General features: G+C 40.5%; 1 protein-coding gene and 1 non-coding gene across 18 annotated transcripts in view; both read right to left on the bottom strand.

Moving 5' to 3' along the window:
• Positions 1-22,884, bottom strand: part of PER3 (period circadian regulator 3) — a 71,165-nt gene that overhangs the window by 23,213 nt on the left and 25,068 nt on the right. For 16 of the 17 annotated variants that reach the window (XR_006272516.1, XR_006272518.1, XR_006272517.1 and 13 more), the window contains 6 exons: positions 15,729-15,834; positions 13,983-14,111; positions 13,260-13,386; positions 3,128-3,260; positions 2,307-2,431; positions 1,567-1,734 (listed from right to left, as the gene is read on the bottom strand). Coding sequence is in view for 14 of the 17 variants with exons in the window: in XM_043484853.1 (XP_043340788.1) it covers positions 1,567-1,734; positions 2,307-2,431; positions 3,128-3,260; positions 13,260-13,386; positions 13,983-14,111; positions 15,729-15,834 (788 nt within the window). In the remaining 3 variants the exon portion in view is untranslated. The remainder of the gene's footprint in view (positions 1-1,566; positions 1,735-2,306; positions 2,432-3,127; positions 3,261-13,259; positions 13,387-13,982; positions 14,112-15,728; positions 15,835-22,884) is intronic. The other variant, XM_043484856.1, reaches the window with a different exon arrangement.
• Positions 2,673-2,863, bottom strand: LOC122452668. Its single transcript, XR_006272822.1, has one exon. It is a non-coding gene; the product is annotated as a U2 spliceosomal RNA (small nuclear RNA).

The raw sequence follows: 22,884 nt of genomic DNA, 5'->3' as shown, positions 1-22,884 counted from the left end.
GTGATGATAGGATCTCTAGGGATGTTTCCTCTATCATTTCTGAAATTGATAACTTATATCTTCCCTTTTTTTCCCCTGATCAGTCTTACTACTAGAGTTTGATCAATTTCATTGCTCTTTGCAAAGAATCAGCTTAAAATTTTATTGTTTTTCTCTATTATTTTTCTGTTTTCTACTTAAAAGATTTTTACTCTGATCTTTATTATTTCCTTTCTTCTGCTTCATTTTTTAAAATTTGGCTGCACTGGGTGTTAGTTATGGCATGGTCCTCAAACCCAACTCATCATCAGAATAGGGTGTAAACCCCAGGAATATGGGCTTCCCAGAAAGAAAAAGACAGATGCAGCTCAAGACCATCTGGGCTCTGATTCTGTTTTCTCTCCTTAGAATAAAGAGGTAGACTTGCAGATGCTAAGACTGGTGTAAGATCAGGAGAAATGCTTATCAGTAAATATTCCTTATTCCTTAAATGAAAGCATACAGATTTTAGTATGAATTCTTTCAAAGTAGTATTAACATAAGACCAAAATATATGAAATCTAGTGGCATAGTCAAAAAAAGAGGTTTCTGTTTCAGGCAAGACCCCACCTTGCATGGACTGACTGTGTCACTGACTGCTCCATGCCCACATAGGTATCCGAAGCATTAAGAATATGTACACTAAAAGATATGCATCTGCTCTCATCCTGAAGAACTAGTTCAATTTCAATGAAAGTCTACCTGTGGCTAATTAGAAATAATAGAAAAATATACAGAAATAAACTAATCTCACAATAGCTGTGTCTTTCTCTGGTCTTTTCCCACCATCCACAGTCCACTTGTCAATATAATGCTCTCCATCTCAAAGGGTGGCATGAGGATTAAGAGAATTAATTTATATGAAGAACTAAGGGCAGGGGATGGTATACAGTAACAGCTCAGCACATGTTCACTTACATTCCACTGAAGACCAGCAAAGATAAGTTAGGCACAATCTGAAAACCTGACTGAACATGTTTATCACCATTTCCTCACCTACCAAATCCTTATGAAGAAAGCAAAAGTCAAAAGGACAGGTGAGAGCAAAATGGAATAAAAAGGAGACATCAGAATAATTTACTAAGTCACTATGTTAAAGGAAGACAGCTTCAAACATACACTCCTCATTTATCAGACCAGTACAAAACTTTGAATGTGTTTATATGTATAATCCACCTAGTCACCACTACAGTCCAAGTTCAAAATGAACACACTCTTTCAAGGTCAGCAACAAAGTGACCCAAGGCAGTCCCAACAATAATTGCATTAATAATGGTGAAGACTAATTGATGGCTTACTACTACATACCAGGTACCATCCTAGGTGCTTCACATGTGTCAGAAGAGTTGACTGGCAAATGACATATCTAGCAGATACAGTTCAAAATATGTTGACCGTTATAAACGTGATGATATTTCCAAAAATACTTTACCAGAGAAAAAATATCCATCTTAAACATCTTTACTAAGTAAATGGTATTAAAGACTTGTTCTTACGATGGTTGTATTTAACGATGAGTGTATTCTAAAGTAAAAGCTACTGTGGTACCTGAGTCTGGTGGCGGGATGTCGACAAGGACACTGCTGGAGCTGCACTGGCTTGTGTCCAGGCTCAGAGTCGCTGTGCTCAGGGTCCATGGAGCTCCTCCTTCAGCGTCTGTGGACTGTCCATTAGTGGGAATTTCTGATGCAGGTACAGCTGAGATCTGGGAAACAGCTGGTGATGTAATAGTGGAAAGAAAAATTCCCAACAGGAAATTCATATTACAAACCTGGACAGTTTACAGACATTTATAACCGATAGGTTAAAACCTATTGGCTATGTAGAGGCAATATGAAACTAGGATTGTTTGTGATTACAATGAAATAATTAAAGGCAAAAGAAGAAAGAAAAACAGGGCTTCCCTGGTGGCTCAGTGGTTAAGAATCCACCTACCGCAGGGGACACGGGTTCGATCCCTGGTCTGGGAAGATCCCACATGCCGCAGAGCAACTAAGCCTGCGGGCCACAACTACTGAGCCTGCGAGCTCTAGAGCCCATGAGCTCCAACTACTGAAGCCAAAGTGCCTAGAGCCTGTGTTGTGCAACAAGAGAAGCCACTGCACTGCAACAAAGAGAAGCCCCTACTCGCCATAACTAGAGAAAGCCCGCATGTACAATGAAGACACAGTGCACTCTAAAGTAATAAAACAAATAAATTATTTAAAATGCTTAAAAAAAAAAAAAGACAAAAGAGAAACAGAGAGGGGTGGCTCTCTTGATCTAACTATGGAAGACACCCCTCTCACCTTGCAGTGCCTGGACGTCATCTGCTCTGTGGCTTTGTCTGTCCTCTTCTGAGGATGAGGAAGTTGTATTTGCAGAGGAGATACACTTCCTCTTCAAAGCTGGGATGTGGTAGCTCTTCAGGTACCTGTATATTAATAATTCGGCCATGTATTCCTACCTGCCTCAAACGTGGTCACCTCTCACCTCTCTGCTTTCCTTATGCCATTTCTGTTTGGGGTATTTCATTGTCTTCTTGGGTGAAGTCTTCCCTGACCATCTGGGCCCCCATCAAGGGATTCTTATATATTCCCTTACTATGATCTTGCACTGATTTTCACAACTTAATTCTTTTTTTTGTTTGTTTTTTTTTTTTTTGTTTCCCCCAAGGGGGGTGCACCGTTCCTGGAAGTACTGCAATACCAGGTCGATGCGTGGAGTGGACGGAGCAAGCTCCTATTCCAACTCCCAGCTCCAAAAATCCATTTAATATATTGTCCTCGGATAGAGGACGTATCAGATATTAAACTGATAAGAACAGATACTACACTTGATCTTAGCCAAAAGGCTGAGAAGCGATACAACTTAATTCTTATGAGCACAGGTCTTGTCTTCTCAACTATATTCAAAGAAGGGAAGCATCTTCTAACTTTCAGGATCCCCTGAACTGTTCAATTTATTATGAATTGTAGGTAGCATGTATCTACTGATATATAGTGAAAAATCAAGACAATAAGCTGGTGAAAAATCAAGACAACAGCTATTAAAAATGATACAAAGGCTCCATAGTGACAACACACACTTCTGGAAAAACTAACATGTTATCAAAATTTGTGTCTCATACCTGATAACACTATCAATACAGTTTATCTGCTGATAGGATGGGCTATGCTGATCCTTTCTCAAATCCTCACAGGGCTCAGTGTATATGCTATTATTTTTCACTGTCTGGAAGGAAGAGCAGGTCTTCTGCTCATCTGAAATAGAATGAAAGGATGTCCAATTAAAAATATATTCTTGAGAATATGTACTTATTTAGCAAAATTAAATCATGATATTTTAGGATAGATATATGGTACTTTAGAATAGACATGCTCAATATTATACAGCTATTAAAAATGAGCTCAGATCTAAATAAGCAGATATAGAAAGATACCACACAGAACAATTACATGAACAATTGCATATGTACCTTTTTAAAAAGGAGTGAAACAAATGTTTCAGGCAAAGATCAAGGAACAAACAGGTGAAAGATGAAAGGCTGATGGGGACTTTTACAATGTTACTGCATGTACAACTGATGGATCCTGGTATCACTAAGCAGGGGGTGACAGACACAGTGCGTTCTTATGTGTGGTGACAGAAAGTGCATGGCACTGCCTGTGCTGAATTGGTATTCAACAGAACATTCTATGATGAAGAATTGTCTTTTATCTATACTGTCCAACCTGGTAGCCACTAATACCACATCCAGCAACCAAGCACTTGAAGTGTGGTTACAGCAAAAGAGGAACTACATTTTACGTTTTATTTATTTGTAATTTATTTGTATTAAAATTGCAAAATGTGGCTAGTGGTTACCAAATCGGATAGCAGAGGTGTAGAGAGAGAAAAAAAGACCACAGGCTGGAGCACAGAAGAACCTTCTGTAGAGAAGCAGCAGCCAACAGAGGAGCCTTATCCAACCACCAATTTATTCTCTGTATCTGTGAGCTTTTTTGCTGTTGTTTATTTCTAGATTCCACATATAAGTGAAACCATATGCCATGTGTCTTTCTTATTTCACACAGCACAGTTCTCCTAAAGTCCTTTTGCTGTCACAAGGGAAGAATTTCATTCTTTTTATGGCTAAATAGTATTCCATTCTCTATTTATACCAGTTCCTTTATCCATTCATCCACGGATGCACACTTTGGTTGTTTCAATGTCTTGGTTATTGGAAATAATTCTGCAATGAACATAGTGATGCATGTATCTTTTTAAATTAGTTTTTCGTTTTCTTTAGATAAATACTCATAAATGAGACTGCTGGATTATATGGTAGTTTCATTTTTAATTTTTTGAGGAAACGCCATACTTTTTTCCACAGTGGCTGCACCAATTTACATTTCCATCAATAGCATAATGGGGTTCCCTTTCTTCCAGGTCCTCACCAACACTTATTATTTCTTGTCCTTTTGATGGTGGCCATTCTGACGGGTGTGAGGTGACATTTCATTGTGGTTTCGATATGCTGTGGTCTCCAACTATAGCTGTGGATTTGTTTATTTCTCCTTGAAGGTTTTATCAATTTTTGCTTCATATTACATATTTTGAAGCTCTGGTGTTAGCTGCATCAACAGGCTTGTTTTATGTTCTCAGAGAATCAATCCCTTAGTCTTTATGCAGTATCGCTCTGAAAGCCTTGTTCTAAAGGCTTGTTACTGTGTCTGACCTACTTAGTACAGGGCTTTCCAGTTTTCTTTTGACTCCTGTTAGCATGGCACATCTTTTCTAACCTTTTACTTTTATCCTATGCTTTTAATATTCAAAATAGGTTTTGTTTACAATATACAGTTGCATCTTGCTTTTCCATCCAATTTGACAATTTGTCTTTTCACTGGTATATTGAGATCATTCACATTTGATGTGATCAATGCTGTTGGATTAAAATGTACCCCTTTTTAAAAATTTTAGCTGGAGGATAATTACAATATTGTGATGGTTTTTGCCATACCTCTTGCTAGTTGTTTTCCATTTGTTCCATCTGGGTTTTTTGGTTTGTTTCTTTTTTCTTCCTTTTTGGTCTCACTTGGTTAAGTGTTTTAAATTACATTTTACCAAGTCTACTGACATTATTTATACTTCTTTAAAAGTTTTTACTAATAATTATCCTGAAGTTTACATACATATTGTAAGAAGTCAGTTTCTATCTCATCAATATACTCCAAATAATAAAATCTGGAAGGAATTTTACAACAATATATTCCCAATACCTAGCTCCTGTTCTTTGCAGTATTTTTTACACACATTATAAATGCAAAATATTCTTTTTGTTTTAGTCAGTTATCTTTTAGAGTAACTAAAAAAATAAAATGTATTTTATCTTAAGTGCATAAGTATTAGTCACTCAGTCATATCTGACTCTTTGTGACCCTATGGACTGTAACCAGCCAGGCTCCTCCGTCCATGGACTTCTCCAGGCAAAAATGCTAGAGTGGGCAGCCATTCCCTTCTCCAGGGGATCATCCTGACACAGGGATTGAACCTGGGTCTCCTGCATCGCAGGCAGATTCTTAGCCATTTGAGCTACCAGGGAAGCCCTTGGTATTTCATCTTAATTTATTCCATTTCCAGTGCTCTTCATTGGTTTGTGTAGATTCAAGTTTTATGTCTAGCATCATATTCCTTCTACCTTTACAAATTCCTTTAGGATTTGTAAAAGAACAAATTTACTGCTGGCAGTAAATTCCCGTAGCTTTTTTTTGAGAAAAATCTTTATATCTACATTTCCGAAAGATAGTTCCCACTAGGTGTATAATTCTGCATTTATGGTTTTCTCCTTTGAAGATTTTACTGTCTTTTTAATATTCATGGTTTCTGAAGAAATGTATACTGTAATTCTTATTCTTATCCTTCTTTCTCTATTTATAATCTTTCTTCTTTTGGTTACCTTCAATATATTCTCTTGGTTTTATTTTAGTTTGATATGCCCAAGCATTTTTATTTTGTGATTTTTTTTTTTTTTTTGGTATTTATGCTACTTGATGTTTTTTGAATGTGGGAAATCTCAGTCATTATTTCAACTATTCTTTCTGGGATTCCAATTACTCCTACTAGACCATTTAATCCTGTCCTCAAATTCTTTTTTTTTTTTTCCAGCTGAGCCACATGGCATGCAGGATCTTAGTTCCTCAATCAGGGATTGAACCCACACCCGGTGCACCAGAGTCATGGCATCTCAACCACTGGGCAGCCAAGGAAGTACACCTAAATTCTTAAGATATTCTACCCTGTATGTCCTGTTCTCTTTCTGTTTCAGCTTGTGTCATTTTTATTCATCCACCTTCAAGTTCATTGATTCTCTTCTTAGTTGAGTACCCATCAATGGCATTCACTCACCTCCAGCGTTGCTAGCATTTGCACTGATTCTTTCTTTTATGTCGCCTCTCTATGCTGTGATTCCTTATGTGGCTTTGCATGTTGCCTACCTTATCCTTTGGAGACTGTATTCATTATTCAGTTATTCCCAATGTCTGTGTCCTGCCTGACTCTTGTTCCGATGACAGTTTTGTCTCTTAGGAGGTTTTTTCCCTTGCTTTTTGTATGTTTCATAATTTGCTGAGAACTGAACATATTATATCAGACAGCAAGGACTGGGCATGGCTTCCCTTCCAGTACATCAGAGTCGATCTAATTAAGCTCTAGGCCAGGCTAAAAGCCTACTGTTGCTATGATGTCACTCAGTGTGTGATAGCTTTCGGCTCCCCCCAGTGTCACCCTGCTCCAGGTGGGGGCTGGTCTCCTGAGAGCTCTTCTTTTCCAACGTCTGCCCCACTTTCAGGTTCTGGGCTGCCCTTTGCACTGTGCCTCAGAGAAGGTCCGTCTCTTGCAGGTGACAAGATTCAGTCAGTTACAGGATGCAGCACTTACTTCACTTCATGTAAGCATGTGCCTCTCCTCAGATTATAGGCCTGCTGGCTGTCCTGTACCCTCAGCACTCTGATGGGTTCAGGTTCAAGAAAGATCATGAACTTAATGCCTGTCTGGGCTTTTTCCTTGTTAAGTTTGGAATGAATTAGTTCAGTTCATGAGTCATCTTCCACCTGGGCTTTGTGTTACCCTTGCAGCGGAACATTCAATTTTCCCTAATTTCCCCAATTACTTCTCTGGCAGCAGGTTATCAATCAGTATGAACAGATGATGAAGGGACTGTACATGTCTCTGTTGTTCCTTGTCCTGCCATAATACACTTAAAAGTTTCCCTTCTTAAGCGTGTGTGAGTGCTCAGTTGTGTCTGACTCTTTGCGACCCCATGGACTGTAGCCTGCCAGGCTCACCTGTCCATGCGGTTTCCCAGGCAAGAATGGTAGGGTAGATTGCCATTTCCTTCCCCAGGGGACCTTCCTTCTCCCAGGGATTGAACACATGTCTCTTGTGTCTCCTGCATGGGCAAATGGATTCTTTACCATTGTGCCACCTGGATGCCCTATTATTCTTTCTTATTCTTTTCTAAAACATGACCTGCCTTTATAAGAAGGGTAAACATGTATACTTACAACCCTGTGCTCTTGTGTGCTGTAGCACCCTGTATATAAAACATTTATACAACAACCACTTAGTATTTTCCTTTTCACTGGTGTATGTCTCTACTCAATTTCTATACTTAAATTATAACATTTTCCATCTTTAAGTTGTATCTCTGTTCTCTTGAGTAATAAAGATTTTTTTTTACTAGGTCTTTAAACTTGTAGGTCTTAAAAGGTTAATAAAATCAAGATGCCCAAGTAATATCAGTTCTCCGAGGTTAGTCCAAATGGCAACAGATTTTCCCCCAGTCACATCCCATGTGTGCTCACTAAATATAACACATGTTAGAAAATATAAGTTTCTAAAAGCAGCATAAGTACACAGAGTTAGCTATAGCTTAAATTCTAGAAGATGGTGAACGAAGTACTGATTTCTGCTTAGATATATAGCTTCAAACAACAGTACTGGTGGTATTGCCAGACCAATGGTAGATAATAAGAAACTGGATAAAACAGGAGCTTAGAAAGAATTTCTACTCTGAGAAGAAATTCCAGAGGTCAGGACACAAAAATCCCATGAACATGAGATCAGAGGTCAAGGCAGCAGCAGGTAGCACTGACTGGATCAGACAATGAAGAAAACATTTAGGGATTTTAGATTTAAAATCTCCCCCAAAGAATTTTCTCTACCAGGACATGGGATAATGATGAAGACCAAGAAAGGTATTTAAGATAAATCCTTCTGTGGAGGAGATCTGACGATGTCAAGCGACAAAAAAAGTTGTCATTTCTATCTTGTGCCCTTACATCTACAGCAAAAGAAACAAACAGAACATGAAACCTTCTGTCAAGGTGAAGAAAAAGTACAAAAACCTAAAGTACAGGACTTTCCGTATCCAGAGGACATCCTATGGACTCTCAGTGATACCACCTGTAGGAGCCACAGTTTGATATTTTGCCGTGGAAATCATGTCAAGTCCCAAAAAAACACAGCTACTATATTATTACTGACTTTAGATCAGAAATTTCACCCTACTGTGTAAAACACCCATTTGACAATGGTAGAGATCATCAATTACATTTAGGTGACCAAAATCTACAATAGCTTCCAACATTATATTAATATTTGGGGAGAAAAATTAAAAGAAATTAAAAGAGAAAACTTAACATAAGTTAAGAAGTTATGAAACTTATACATATGTGAAGTGAAGTGAAGTGAAGTGAAAGTCACTCAGTTGTATCTGACTTTTTGCGACCACATGGACTGTAGCCTGACAGGCTCTTCCGTCCATGGAATTCTCCAGGCCAGAATACTGGAGTGGGTAGCTGTTCCCTTCTCCAGGGGATCTTTCCAACCCAGGGTCAAATCCAGGTATCCCAGATTCTTTACCATCTGAGCCACCAGGTAAGCTCATGTGTGTGTGTGTGTGTGAAGATACAGATATATCAATTTCAGTTCAGTCGCTCAGTCATGTCCAAATCTCTGTGATCCCATGAACCGCAGCATGCCAGGCCTCCCTGTCCATCACTAACTCCCAGAGTTCACCCAAACTCATGTCCATTGATTGGTGAAGCCATCCAACCATCTCATCCTCTGTCGTCCCCTTCTCCTCCTGCCCTCAATCTTTCCCAGCATCAGGGTCTTTTCCAATGAGTCAGCTCTTCACATCAGAGGGCCAAAGTATCGGAGTCTCAGCTTCAACATCAGTCCTACTAATGAACACGCAGGACTGATCTCCTTTAGGATGGACTGGTTGGATCTCCTTGCAGTCCAAGGGACTCTCAAGAGTCTTCTCCAACACCACAGTTAAAAAGCATCAATTCTTTGGGACTAAGATTTCTTTATACTCCAACTTTCACATCCATACATGACTACTGGAAAACCATAGCCTTGACTAGACGGCTTTGCCAACAAAGGACCGTCTGGTCAAGGCTGTGGTTTTTCCAGTGGTCATGTATGGATATGAGAGTTGGATTGTGAAGAAAGCTGAGCACCGAAAAATTGATGCTTTTGAACTGTGGTGTTGGCGAAGACTCTTGAGAGTCCCTTGGACTGCAAGGAGATCCAACCAGTCCATCCTAAAGGAGATCAGTCCTTGGTGTTCATTGGAAGGACTGATGCTGAAGCTGAAACTCCAGTACTTTGGCCACCTCATGTGAAGAGTTGACTCCCTGGAAAAGACCCTGATGCTGGGAGGGATTAGAGGCAGGAGGAGAAGGGGACAACAGAGGATGAGATGGCTGGATGGCATCACCAACTCAATGGGCATGAGTTTGAGTAAACTCGGGGAGCTGGTGATGGACAGGGAGGCCTGGTGTGCTGCGATTCATGAGGTCACAAAGAGTCAGACACGACTGAGTGACTGAACCGAACTGAACTGACTAGACATACCTCTGTTGACAAAGTAATGTCTCTGCTTTTTAATATGCTGTCTAGGTTGGTCATAACTTTCCTTCCATGGAATAAGCATCTTTTAATTTCATGGCTGTAATCACCATCTGCAGTGATTTCGGAGCCCCCCAAAATAAAGTCAGCCACTGTTTCCCCATCTATTTGCCATGAAGTGATGGGACAGGATGCCATGATCTTCGTTTTCTGAATGTTGAGCTTTAAGCCAACTTTTCCACTCTCCTCTTTCACTTTCATCAAGAGGCTCTTTAGTTCCTCTTGACTTTCTGCTATAAAGGTAGTGTCATCTGCATATCTGAGGTTATCGATATTTCTCCTGGCAATCTTGATTCCAGCTTGTGTTTCACCCAGCCCAGCATTTCTCATGATATACTCTGCATATAAGTTAAATAAGCAGGGTGACAATATACAGCCTTGACATACTCCTTTTCCTATTTGGAACCAGTCTGTTGTTCCATGTCCAGTTCTAACTGTTGCTTCCTGACATGCATACAGATTTCTTAAGAGGCAGGTCAGGTGGACTGACTTTCAGAATTTTCCACACTTTCTTGTGATCCACACAGTCAAAGGCTTTGGCATAGTCAAGAAAGCAGAAATAGAGGTTTTTCTGGAACTCTTGCTTTTTCGATGAGCCAGCAGATGTTGGCAATTTGATCTCAGGTTCCTCTGCCTTTTCTAAAATCAGCTTGAACATCTGGAAGTTCATGGTTCACGTATTGCTGAAGCATGGCTTGGAGAATTTTGAGCATTACTTTACTAGCATGTGAGATGAGTGTAGTTGTGCAGTAGTTTGAGCATTCTTTCGTATTGCCTTTCTTTGGGATTGGAATGAAAACTGACCTTTTCCAGGCCCGTGGCCACTGCTGAGTTTTCCAAATTTGCTGACATATTGAGTGCAGCACTTTCACAGCTTCATCTTTTAGGATTTTAAATAGCTCAAGTGGAGTTTCATCATTTCCACTAGGTTTGTTCGTAGTGATGCTTCCTAAGGCCCACTTGACTTCACATTCCAGGATGTCTGGCTCTAGGTGAGTGATCATACCATCACGGTTATCTGGGTCACGAAGATCTTTTTTGTACAGTTCTTCTGTGTATTCTTGCCATGTCTTCTTAATATCTTCTGCTTCTGTTAGGTCCATACCATTTCTGTCCTTTATTGAGCCCATCTTTAGCGTGAAATGTTCCCTTGGTATCTCTAATTTTCTTGAAGATGTCTCTAGTCTTTTCCATTCTATTGTTTTCCTCTATTTCTTTGCATTGATCGCTGAGGAAGGCTTTCTTATCTCTCCTTGCTTTTCTTTGGACCTCTGCATTCAGATGCTTATATCTTTCCCTTTCTCCTTTGTTTTTCCGCTTCTCTTCTTTTCACAGCTATTTGTAAGGCCTCCTCAGACAGCCATTTTGCCTTTTTGCATTTGTTTTTCTTGGGGATGATCTTGCTCCCTGTCTCCTGTACAATATCACGAACCTCCGTCCATAGTTCATCAGGCACTCTATCAGATCTAGTCTGTTAAATCTATTTCTCACTTCCACTCTATAATCATAAGGGATTTGATTTAGGTCATACCTAAATGGTCTAGTGGTTTCCCCCACTTTCTTCAATTTAAGTCTGAATTTGGCAATAAGGAGTTCATGAGCTGAGCCACAGTCAGCTCCCAGTCTTATTTCTGCTGACTGCATAGAGTTTCTCCACCTCTGGCTGCAAAGAATATAATCAATCTGATTTCGGTGTTGGCCATCTGATGATGTCCATGTGTAGAGTCTTCTCCTGTGTTGTTGGAAGAGGGTGTTTGCTATGACCAGTGCATTCTCTTGGCAAAACCCTATCAGCCTTTGCCCTGCTTCATTCTGTACTCCAAGGCCAAATTTGCCTGTTACCCTAGGTGTTTCCTGACTTCCTACTTCTGCATTCCAGTCCCCTATAATGAAAAGGACATCTTTTTTGGGTGTTAGTTCTAAAAAGTCTTGTAGGTCTTCATAGAAACGTTCAACTTCAGCTTCTTCAGCATCAATGGTCAGGGCACAGACTTGGATTACCATGATACTGAATGGTTTGCCTTGGAAGTGAACAGAGATCATTCTGTCGTTTTTGAGATTCCATCCAAGTACTGCATTTTGGACTCTTTTGTTGACTATGATGGCCACTCCATTTCTTCTAAGGGATTCCTGCCCACAGTAATAGATATAATGGTCATCTGAGTTAAATTCACCCATTCCAGTCCATCTTAGTTTGCTGATTTCTAGAATGTCAACATTCACTCTTGCCATCTCCTGTTTGACCACTTCCAATTTGCCTTGATTCATGGACCTAACATTCCAGATTCCTATGCAATATTACAGCATTGGACCTTGCTTCTATCACCAGTCACAAGCACAACTGGGTGCTGTTTTTGCTTTGGCTCCATCTCTTCATTCTTTCTGGAGTTATTTCACCACTGTTCTCCAGTAGCATATTGGGCACCTACCTTTCTGGGGAGTTCATCTTTCAGTGTCCGATCTTTTTGCCTTTTCATACTGTTCATGGGGTTCTCAAGGCAAGAATACTGAAGTGGTTTGCCATTCCCTTCTCCAGTGGGCCTATAATGCATACAGACTAACTTCTCAAAATAATGTCAACTATCATGACTGATCCAATTCTGAAATGTTCCTTACCTCGTATTGAGAAAAGAAAAGCATATAAGCAAGAAAAAGACCAAGTTTTCCGTTCAATTTAGGTCGCTGACATTCTCCATTTGTTTGAAATGACAGGAAGGGATTATCATTCTAATAATATTTGATTATCTGAAATGCATTCTACAATTAACAAGTTTTGTTTATAAATTGCTCATACAGAGGAACTGTGGTGCTGGAGAGTCCCTTGGACTGCAAGGAGATCAAACCAGTTAATCTTAAAGGAAATCAACCCCGAGTATTCACTGTAAGGACTGATGTTGAAGCTGAAGCTCCAGTACTTTGGACACCTGGTTAAAGAGACAACTCACTGGAAAAGACCCTGATACTGGTAAAGATTGATGGCAGGGGAAGAAGAGGATGAGAGAAGACAAGATGGTTGGGTGGCATCACCAGTCCATGAGGCCACAAAGAGTCAGATGTGACTTAGAGACTCAACAACATATAGAGGAAATCAACAAATTAGCTGGAATTAGCAGAAACATCAGTTCTTTAGTAGAAGTATTTCTGTGACTACATTCTAACACCATGTAGCTTTCAGGATAGTATCTGCTGCTGCTGTCATTATTATGGTTACTGTTACTTCTGTCATCTGGGTATGTAAACCTGAATAGCGACACCCAGGGGTCCTGGCTTCTTGAGAGCGGAGAGCTGCCCTGATGACTCACCCCCAGGCCGTCCTGAGCGGGCTCCCGACACGGGCCTGTTTGCTGACTTGGGCCTCGACTTGATGCAGAGCTGCTGACCTAGATTCTTGATCTTGTTCACACTGGCACAGATCTGCTGCAAAGTCAACTTAGGGAAAAGAGTGATGAACAACGTTTCAAAGATTATAACAATGTGCATCAAGAGATACATAAACCAAATACATGTAACCTTTGGTTCTCTGAGGACAGAATGACTGAAATCACCATAACAGCATCAGTTCATTCTTCCACTGAGCCACAGCACACGGGTGCCGACAAGGCTTTGCATCAACCTGTCCACAACATGCTAGTTTTTATTTTAATTTAATTTTATTTATTTATTCTTTTGGCTGCACCCTGTGGCATGTGGGACCTTAGTTCCCAAACCAGGGATTGAACCCATGCCCTCTGCAGTGAAAGTGCTGAGTCTTAACCACTGGACCGCCAGGGAAGTCACCAGGCTAATTTTTAGAAAATATACAAGTAGCCCAAATGACACCTTCTTAAAGGTGCTGTTTTCTTTTTACAGACATTTTTCCCAAACCAAAGTGGATCAGAAGGTCTATGACCAAATCAGGTCTTCAAGTTAAGAGCATATATTGAGAAGCCACAAACATCAAGGTAAAGAACAGGCGCTAAGACGTCATGGGTAACAATACATGGAGAAAAGGACATGTGCTTGGAAGCACATGCGTGTCTGCTCACCGGTGCCTTTGGCACCTCATCCATGCCGTGCCTGCTGGACTCACTGGAGGACACGAGGCTGACCTGAGGCTCCTGTGACCTGCTGCTCCCCAGGCTCCCGTAGCCGCTGGACATGCTCCCGTGAATAGGCTGCGAGAGAGAGGGGGACCCATGTAGCCATGGGTTACATGGCAAGTTAGAGGGGAGATCTGCATTACCTGCCTTTGAGCTCACCTGCAGTAATCACTAAATTAAGGTGAAAATTTTTGGAATCCTAAGGGCGGTGTGTGAAGGGTGATGCTGACATAGAGGACATTTCTCTCTCATCTCAGTAATTCTCAAGGGCAGAATTTATTTTTCTAGTCTAGGTGGGTATTTAGAGACCAACGATTTTTTTAAAAACTGTAGTTAGTAAATTTAACAAAACATGAAAATAAACTCTAGCTCTTGATGCTGAGTTTAAAACAGGTAGAACAAACAAAATACCAATATATACCATACTATCTCTCCAAACCTAACAGATACTTCATGAACCCTAGAGATGGCTGGATAGCTTCATCAACTCAATGGACATGAGTTTGAGAAAACTCTGGGAGACAGTGAATGACATGGAAGCCTGGTGTGCTATAGTCCATGGGGTTGCAAAGAGTCGGACACAACTTAGCAACTGAATAACAGAGATTTTATCAACGACATTTTGAAAATTACTGACCAACAGTTTTAGCGATACCACTGTTGTAGCCAAACGCTCCGGGAAGCAAACTCACTCAGAAGGACAGCGTGAATCGTGGAGTGCGGTTCATTACATTGGCGGGTCCGAGGCAGAGTTTCCTCTTGACCCAGGGACCCTGACCGATTTTTGTGACAACCGTTTATATCCAAAGTGTAGGTACCCAAGCCCACATGCCCAGATTCTTTAAAACCCACTCTGGACAATGTTATTAAAAGATACAATCAGGTTATAGCCATAAATTCACATTCTAAAGCTATCTGGACATACAACTTAGCCAACAGCAATAGATATTATTAAGATTACAGATAGTGATTGATTACATAGTGGACATTGCATTTCTTCTGGCTCTGGGAGGTCTAGGTACAGGGTCTGCCTGGTCTGATTTTTATCCGCCCGGGAGGCCTATTCGGCTGCTGGTATTTTATCTTCATGGCCTCCTAGATATACAGTCCAAAAGTTCGCCGAGACTGTAAGATGGAGCTCCTTTTCTTTTAAAAATGGAGTCAGTCCAGTCAGGGCACCCTGCTCCTTTCCTCTTTCACTATCAGTAAATACTCATCAAGTTTATTGATTGAATCTCTAGTAGAAATCATTTTGGTACTTGTTTTCAACAGGTAATAGTTTTTTCATACTTTTGCCTCATAATGATTAGAGATACTGAGATCCGCCACCCCTCCCCCCCCTTTAAAATTAATTATTTCAAAGAATAACAAAGCTAAAACACTGGCAGCATTTGAAAGACAAGAATTCTCTAATTTAGAAATAACTTCTTTGTCTAATTGCTTCCTGTGACTCAGTACGCTGTCCTCAAAAGGGTTCTTACAAAAATGTCGTGTGTATTTAACACAGATAAAGGAAAACAAGATTAATGAAATTTAACTTAAAAACAAAAAGAGGAAGACAAAAATTTCTGAAATGTAGAGGGTAAGGCTTGCAGTTTATTTCTGTGAAATGACTTTACTAACACTGAATGTTAAAATTAAACACAACTATGAGAATTTTGTGTTTGTTTTTTAAAAAATCTCTCACTTTACCTGTAAGAGAAGTTTCTGAATTTGTTCTTGTATTTCTGTGATGTCTTTGTCATCACTGCTCATCTTTTTTACTCTGGTGGCAAAAACATCCTTGTTTAGTGGACTCCTACAAAATGCCAAGGGAAAGACTGAGTCAAGCAATTTAAGATTCATTCATAATGAAGTCTAAAGTGATCTTTAATAGAATAGTCAAACAATAAAGCTATGTCTTTACAAAGCAACTTTTCAACTCCAAATACAGAAAATATGAAGTTCATATTCTGTTTATGGAAGCAGAGAAAATCCTAAGAAACAAGGGAGATGTTAACAGTTTTTAGTTTAGTCTCTTCATAGCTCTGATCTTCCCATAATCATCTCAGCACTGTATCTGTATAAATTTAAAACAGTGACAAGTAACCTCCTCAGCTACTAAAGCATGTTCAACAACTACTGGTCTCAAAATTTAACATGAACTGAGTAACCTACTGGTTCTGAAACTGAGGGCTTCCTTGGTGGTTCAGACAGTAAAAATCTGCCTTCAACGAAAGAGACCTGGATTTGATCCCTGGGTCAGGAAGATCCCTTGGGGGAGGAAAGGGCAACACACTCCAGTATTCTTGCCTGGAGAATCCCCTGACCAGAGGAGCCTGGTGGGCTACAGTCCATGGAGTTGCAAAGAGTCAGACACGACTGAGTAACTAACAATTTCACTTTTCACTTTTTTTTCTAAGAAATTTTAAGACCTTAAGTTTGTGAGACAACATTCAATGCTTAATGTATCTAATCACTTGGCTATGTAATAAAGATGACTCTGCTCCCATCCTCATGGTGAACATGTGGCTGTCACAGAACCTTCAGCCTTCTTTATATTCAAATTCTAGAGCATCTGAAATCTACTAGCTGAATAGCAACAAAGGAACTGACAATGACATTTTCTATGTGGCTTATTCTTGATGTACGTCGTGAAGCAAGGCTACTTCCTGTCGCGTAGAGGGTCCTGAGTCATTGTCAGTATATTATCAAGTGTGAAACAGATCTCCAGTCCAGGTTGGATGCATGCGACAAGTGCTCGGGGCTGGTGCACTGGGATGACCCAGAGGGATGGGATGGGGAGGGAGGTGGGAGGGGGGTTCAGGATGGGGAACACATGTAAATCCATGGCTGATTCATGTCAATGTATGGCAAAAACCACTACAATATTGTAAAGTAATTAGCCTCCAACTAATAAAAATAAATGGGGGGAAAAGAAAAGAATAAGCCACATTTTCTAAACTCTCACAATATGTGAGCGCCACTCCAAGTGCTCCACAATATTCCCCTCCTCCTGTCCCAAGTGTCATGAGCCTGAGTGTCATCCAGAGGTGTCTGCGCTGCTGGTCAAGTCCAAGTCTGAGTGAAAATAGGACGTCCGGCTTTATGTAACGAGACTGGGATATTCCCAGTGTAGACCCTTCCTACAAAACTGAGTTGTACATTTAATCACCAATTACATCACTCAAAGGATTTACATGAAAGGATTCCCTGGTGGTCTAGCCATCAGGACTCAGAACTTTCACTGCCAAGGGTTCAGGTTTAATCCCTGGTCAAGGAACAAAGGCTTCCTTGGTGGATCAGTGGTAAAAAATCTGCCTGCAATGAAGGAGATGCACGAGATTCAGGTTTGATCCCTTGGTTGGGAAGATCCCCTGGAGAAGGGAATGGCAACCCACTCCAGTATTCTTGCCTGGAGAATCCCATGGACAGAGGAGCCTGGCGGGCTACAGTCCATAGGATCGCCAAGAGCCAGACACAACTGAGCATGCACATGTAAGGAACTAAGACGAACTGAGATACCACAAACTGCATCACTCGGCCAAAAAAAAATTATTCACGTGGAGGCAAGAGAGACAGCACCTTCAACAAATGCTATCAACTCAGCATGAAGAGTTGGCTGCAGTACTCGTCAGGAAATTGGCTGACGGCTAAGGAAGGAAACTTGGTTTTCGCCTCCTCTTTGCAACTTCCTCCCTCAGAGATGGCTGAGAAAGTGACTCTGTTTCACCGAATGTGGATTTTTTTTTTCTGTAATGTGAGAGGTAATGTGTGAAGGCACCTAGCCTTCCTCCCCAGAGAGCTGCTTAATATCGAAGAGAGATTAAGGTTAGGGTCCCTCACTGAACACTCTCACAGCCCCCCTCCCACTCAACTGTCACCTTTCCAAAACTCTACTCACGGGTCACAGCACCGTTTCTTTTTCCCGTGCGCGCTGGGCTACACGGAGGCAAAGAGAACGTCTGCTCTGTTTACAACCTCATCCTTAGGGTCCAGCACAACGCCTGACTCAGCAGGTACTCCATAAATACTTACTGAAGGAATAAACGCATTAAAGTAACTATACAAACGCAACAGATAATTATTATTCTGTGAGAGGTTAATACCTACTAGACTCTAAATGCTTTCCCTCACATAATCCTGCGTGTGGAGACGCAAATATTGGTAGAATCTTTAAAAAACACTGAAAACACTGTAAGTACTAATATGTCCATTTATTCTACAGATTTTTAAGATTTTTTTTTGATGTGGGCCATTTTTAACGTCTTTATTGAATTTGTTACAATATTGTTTCTGTTTTATGTGTTGGCTTTTTAGCCTCAAGGTATGTAGGGTCTTAGCTACCCAACTGGGGATCACACCTGCACCCCCTGCAATGGAACTTGAATTTTTAACCACTGGACCACCAGGGAAGTCCCTACTCCATATATATATATTTTTAAAGTAATTTTTTCTCTTTCCTTTTTTAAAATTATGAAAGTATGATATTTACAGAAGACTTGGAAAATAGAGGAGAGTTACATATAGCCCCACTATATATATATATAAATTATTTTTTAAAGTAGAAAATGAAAATTTTTAGTTGGGGTTTCAATATCAAAGGGTTTCCCTGGTGGCTCAGATGGTAAAGAACCCACCTACAATGCAGGAAACCTGGGTTCGATTCCTGGGTTGGGAAGATCCCCTGGAGAAGGAAATGGCTACCCACTCCAATATTCTTGCCTGAAGAGTTTCATGGACTGAGGAGCCTGGAAACCTATAGTCCATGGGGTCACAAAGAGGCACAACTCAGTGACTAACACACATACACTCAATATCAAACTCTCAAAAATTAGCAGAATGAATATACAGAGAAGTAAAAGGATATAGTAAACCTGAGAAGCACGTGAACCAACTGAACATAACTAAGGTTTATACGATTTTCATACAACAATAGGATCCAAATTATATTCAAGCTCCCATAGAGTCTAAACTAGGAGACACTGGAACATATCCAGGGATGTAAAACAAGGTGCAAAAATTTCATGGTCTAAAGGTCCTGAAATCCTACAGAGTCTCTTCTCTTATCACTGTGGAACTATGCTAGAAATCGGTATCAAAAGATATTTGAAAATAACTCACATATTTTCAAGCGCAATGTGACATGTACCAAGAGAGATTTTTGACTTATTAGCCATTGAAAGCCCCTATTCCACACACTTTTAAATCAAAGAATGGAAAGGAGAGTTGGAGAATAAATCTAGCACCCTCCTCTGGTGCTGATGGGGAGGTACTCACACCAGTCAACAGACACCAAGATGGACATCTCATCAGAGGAAGTGGGGTTTCCTATATTCTAAGCAACCATCCAATTTTATCTTCATTTCCCAACAGGTTTCCCTATTCGGCTGATCAACATGAACAGCTCTTCCTTGGCAATCATATTAGCTACCTTAATTATCAGATTAGTCTTCTACCTCAAATCAGCCTCATGAGTCAGGGCTGCAGGGAGCCCTGACTTCCACTAAGGCTGCGGACTCACTGTGCTGAGAGGCTGAACCCTAGAGCACAGTCAGGTCAGAACAACCTGAGGCCTATCTCACCATGGCCCAGCATCACTCCATCACAATATTAACACAGGATAAAATAAGTGACTGGGAGATCTACTGTTCTTAGTTTTATGCTTATGTCTACAAAGTTGCATTAAAAAATACAAAGATAATTTATCAACCTATGGTTTTTCCAGTGGTCATGTACAGATGTGAGAGTTAGACCGTAAGGAAGGCTGAGTGTTTTTGAACTGACACTTTCAAACTGTGGTGTTGGAGAAGACTCTTGAGAGTCCCTTGGACTGAGATGAGATGATTGGATGGCATCACTGACCCAATGGACATGAGACTGGGTAAACTCCGGGAGTTGGTGAGGGACAGGGAGGCCTGGCGTGCTGCGGTTCATGGGGTCACAAAGAGTCGGACATGACTGAGCGATTGAACTGAACTTCGGTATTATACTGCTGCTGTTGTTCTTGTTCAGCCACTAAGTCATGTCCAATTCTTAGCAACCCAATATTTTGGCCATGTGAGGCAAAGAGCCAACACATTGGAAATGACGCTGATGCTGGGAAAGATTGAAGGCAAAAGGAGAAGGGGACAGCAAAGGATGAGATTATTAGACAGCATCACCAACTCAACCATCTCATCTGTCGTCCCCTTCTCCTCCTGCCCTCAATCCCTCCCAGCATCAGGGTCTTTTCAAATTAGTCAGCTCTTCGCATCAGGTGGCCAAAGTACTGGAGTTTCAGGCTCAACATCAGTCCTTACAATGAACACCCAGGACTGATCTCCTTTAGCATGGACTGATTGGATCTTCTTGCAGTCCAAGGGACTCTCAAGAGTCTTCTCCAACACCACAGTTCAAAAGCATCAATTTTTTGGTGCTCAGCTTTCTTCACCGTCCAACTCTCATATCCATACATGACTACTGGAAAAACCATAGCCTTGACCAGACGGACCTTTGTTGGCAAAGTAATGTCTCTGCTTTTTAATATGCTGTCTAGATCAGTCATAACTTTCCTTTCAAGGAGTAAGCATCTTTTAATTTCACGGCTGCAATCACCATCTGCAGTGATTTCGGAGCCCCCCAAAATAAAGTCAGCCACTGTTTCCACTGTTTCCCCATCTATTTCCCATGAAGTGATGGGACAGGATGCCATGATCTTCGTTTTCTGAATGTTGAGCTTTAAGCCAACTTTTTCACTCTCCTCTTTCACTTTCATCAAGAGGCTCTTTAGTTCTTCTTCACTTTCTGCCATAAGGGTGGTGTCATCTGCATATCTGAGGTTATTGATATTTCTCCTGGCAATCTTGATTCCAGCTTGGGCTTCACCCGGCCCAGCGTTTCTCATGATGTACTGTGCATATAAGTTAAATAAGCAGGGTGATAATACACAGCCTTGACTCCTTTTCCTATTTGGAACCAGTCTGTTGTTCCATGTCCAGTTCTAACTGTTGTTTCCTGACCTGCATACAGGTTTCTCAAGAGGCAGGTCAGGTGGTCTGGTGTTCCCATCGCTTTCAGAATTTTCCACACTTTATTGTGGTAAACACAGTCAAAGGCTTTGGCATAGTCAAGAAGGCAGAAATAGATGTTTTTCTGGAACTCTCTTGCTTCTCTGATGATACAGCGGATGTTGGCAATTTGAGCTCTGGTTCCTCTGCCTTTTCTAAATCCAGCTTGAACATCTGGAAGTTCACGGTTCACGTATTGCTGAAGCATGGCTGGGAGAATTTTGAGCATTACTTTACTAGCATGTGAGATGAGTGCAACTGTGCGATAGTTTGGGCATTCTTTGGGATTGCCTTTCTTTGGGATTGGAATGAAAACTGACCTTTTCCAGGCCCGTGGCCACTGCTGAGTTTTCAAAAAACTGACATATTGCTTACATATTGAGTGCAGCACTTTCACAGCATCATCTTTCAGGATTTGAAATAGCTCAACTGGAATTCCATCACCTCCACTAGCTTTGTTCGTAGTGATGCTTCCTAAGGCCCACTTGACTTCACATTCCAGAATGTCTGGCTCTAGGTGAGTGATCACACCATTGTGATTATCTGGGTCGTGAAGATCTTTTTTGTACAGTTCTTCTGTGTATTCTTGCCACCTCTTCTTAATATCTTCTGCTTCTCTTAGGTCCATACCATTTCTTTATTGAGCCCATCTTTGCATGAAATGTTCCCTTGGTATCTCTAATTTTCTTGAAGAGATCTCTAGTCTTTCCCATTCTATTGTTTTCCTCTATTTCTCTGCATTGATAGCTGAGGAAGGCTTTCTTATCTCTCCTTGCTATTCTTTGGAACTCTGCATTCAGATGCTTATATCTTTCCTTTTCTCCTTTGCTTTTCACTACTCTTCTTTTCACAGCTATCTGTAAGGCCTCCTCAGACAGCCATTTTACCTTTTTGCATTTCTTTTCTTGGGGATGGTCTTGATCCCTGTCTCCTGTACAATGTCATGAACCTTGGTCCATAGTTCTCCAGCACTCTGTCTATCAGATCTAGTCTGTTAAATCTATTTCTCACCTCCACTGTACAATCATAAGGGATTTGATTTAGGTCATACCTGAATGGTCTAGTGGTTTTCCCCACTTTATTCAATTTAATACTGAAGAGTTAGGTATAATTCCCATTCCTAATAGAAACAGACATCAAAGGGAAACTTATGCGCTGGCTGAGAAACCTATAGGTCAATTTTATATGGACCACAAAGCCCAGGGACCAACAGGATATCAGACTGTAAGAACAATGGTCCAGGTTGCTTGGGATCGATTTGTAAGGTTGTTACACGGACAAGAAACAGTAATCAAGCAGGCGTGAATTAGCCGTGCTGGCAGGCAAATAAATACGAAAGAATCTATTTTTAAAAAATAAAGACGTAACAAAATTGAGACAAATAAGTGGAATTTGACAGTAGAAGAAAAGAGAAAAAAGAGAAAAAAATTCTTATATGCTCACTAAAGAGAATGAAAAAATTGAGAAAAGGAAAAAAAGGGGGAAAAACCTGCTTACTCCAAATCCACTATCCAAACATAATCAAAATTTACATTTTATTTCTTTCTAATCTTATTTTTCCTATTTCATAGTGTTTGTTTTAAACATAATTAGGCTGTATAAAAATTCTGCAGGCTGCTTTTCCCATCATCTAATATGTCAATTTCCCATGATACATACTTTCTATAAAAATTTTCATTGGATCAATATAATAACATGTCAAAGAAATATTTCAGAACTTCTTAATGATGACATTTAAGCTATTATTAGTCAATCCTAAAGGAAATCAACCCTGAATATTCATTGGAAGGAGTGATGCTGAAGCTGAAGCTCCAGTACTT

The sequence above is a fragment of the Cervus canadensis genome, chromosome 13 (genome assembly GCF_019320065.1).
Source record: "Cervus canadensis isolate Bull #8, Minnesota chromosome 13, ASM1932006v1, whole genome shotgun sequence".
In the NCBI taxonomy this organism is placed as follows: domain Eukaryota; kingdom Metazoa; phylum Chordata; class Mammalia; order Artiodactyla; family Cervidae; genus Cervus; species Cervus canadensis.
Note: the sequence above shows the minus strand (reverse complement) of the source record. Positions and strands in the feature narration are given on the sequence as shown.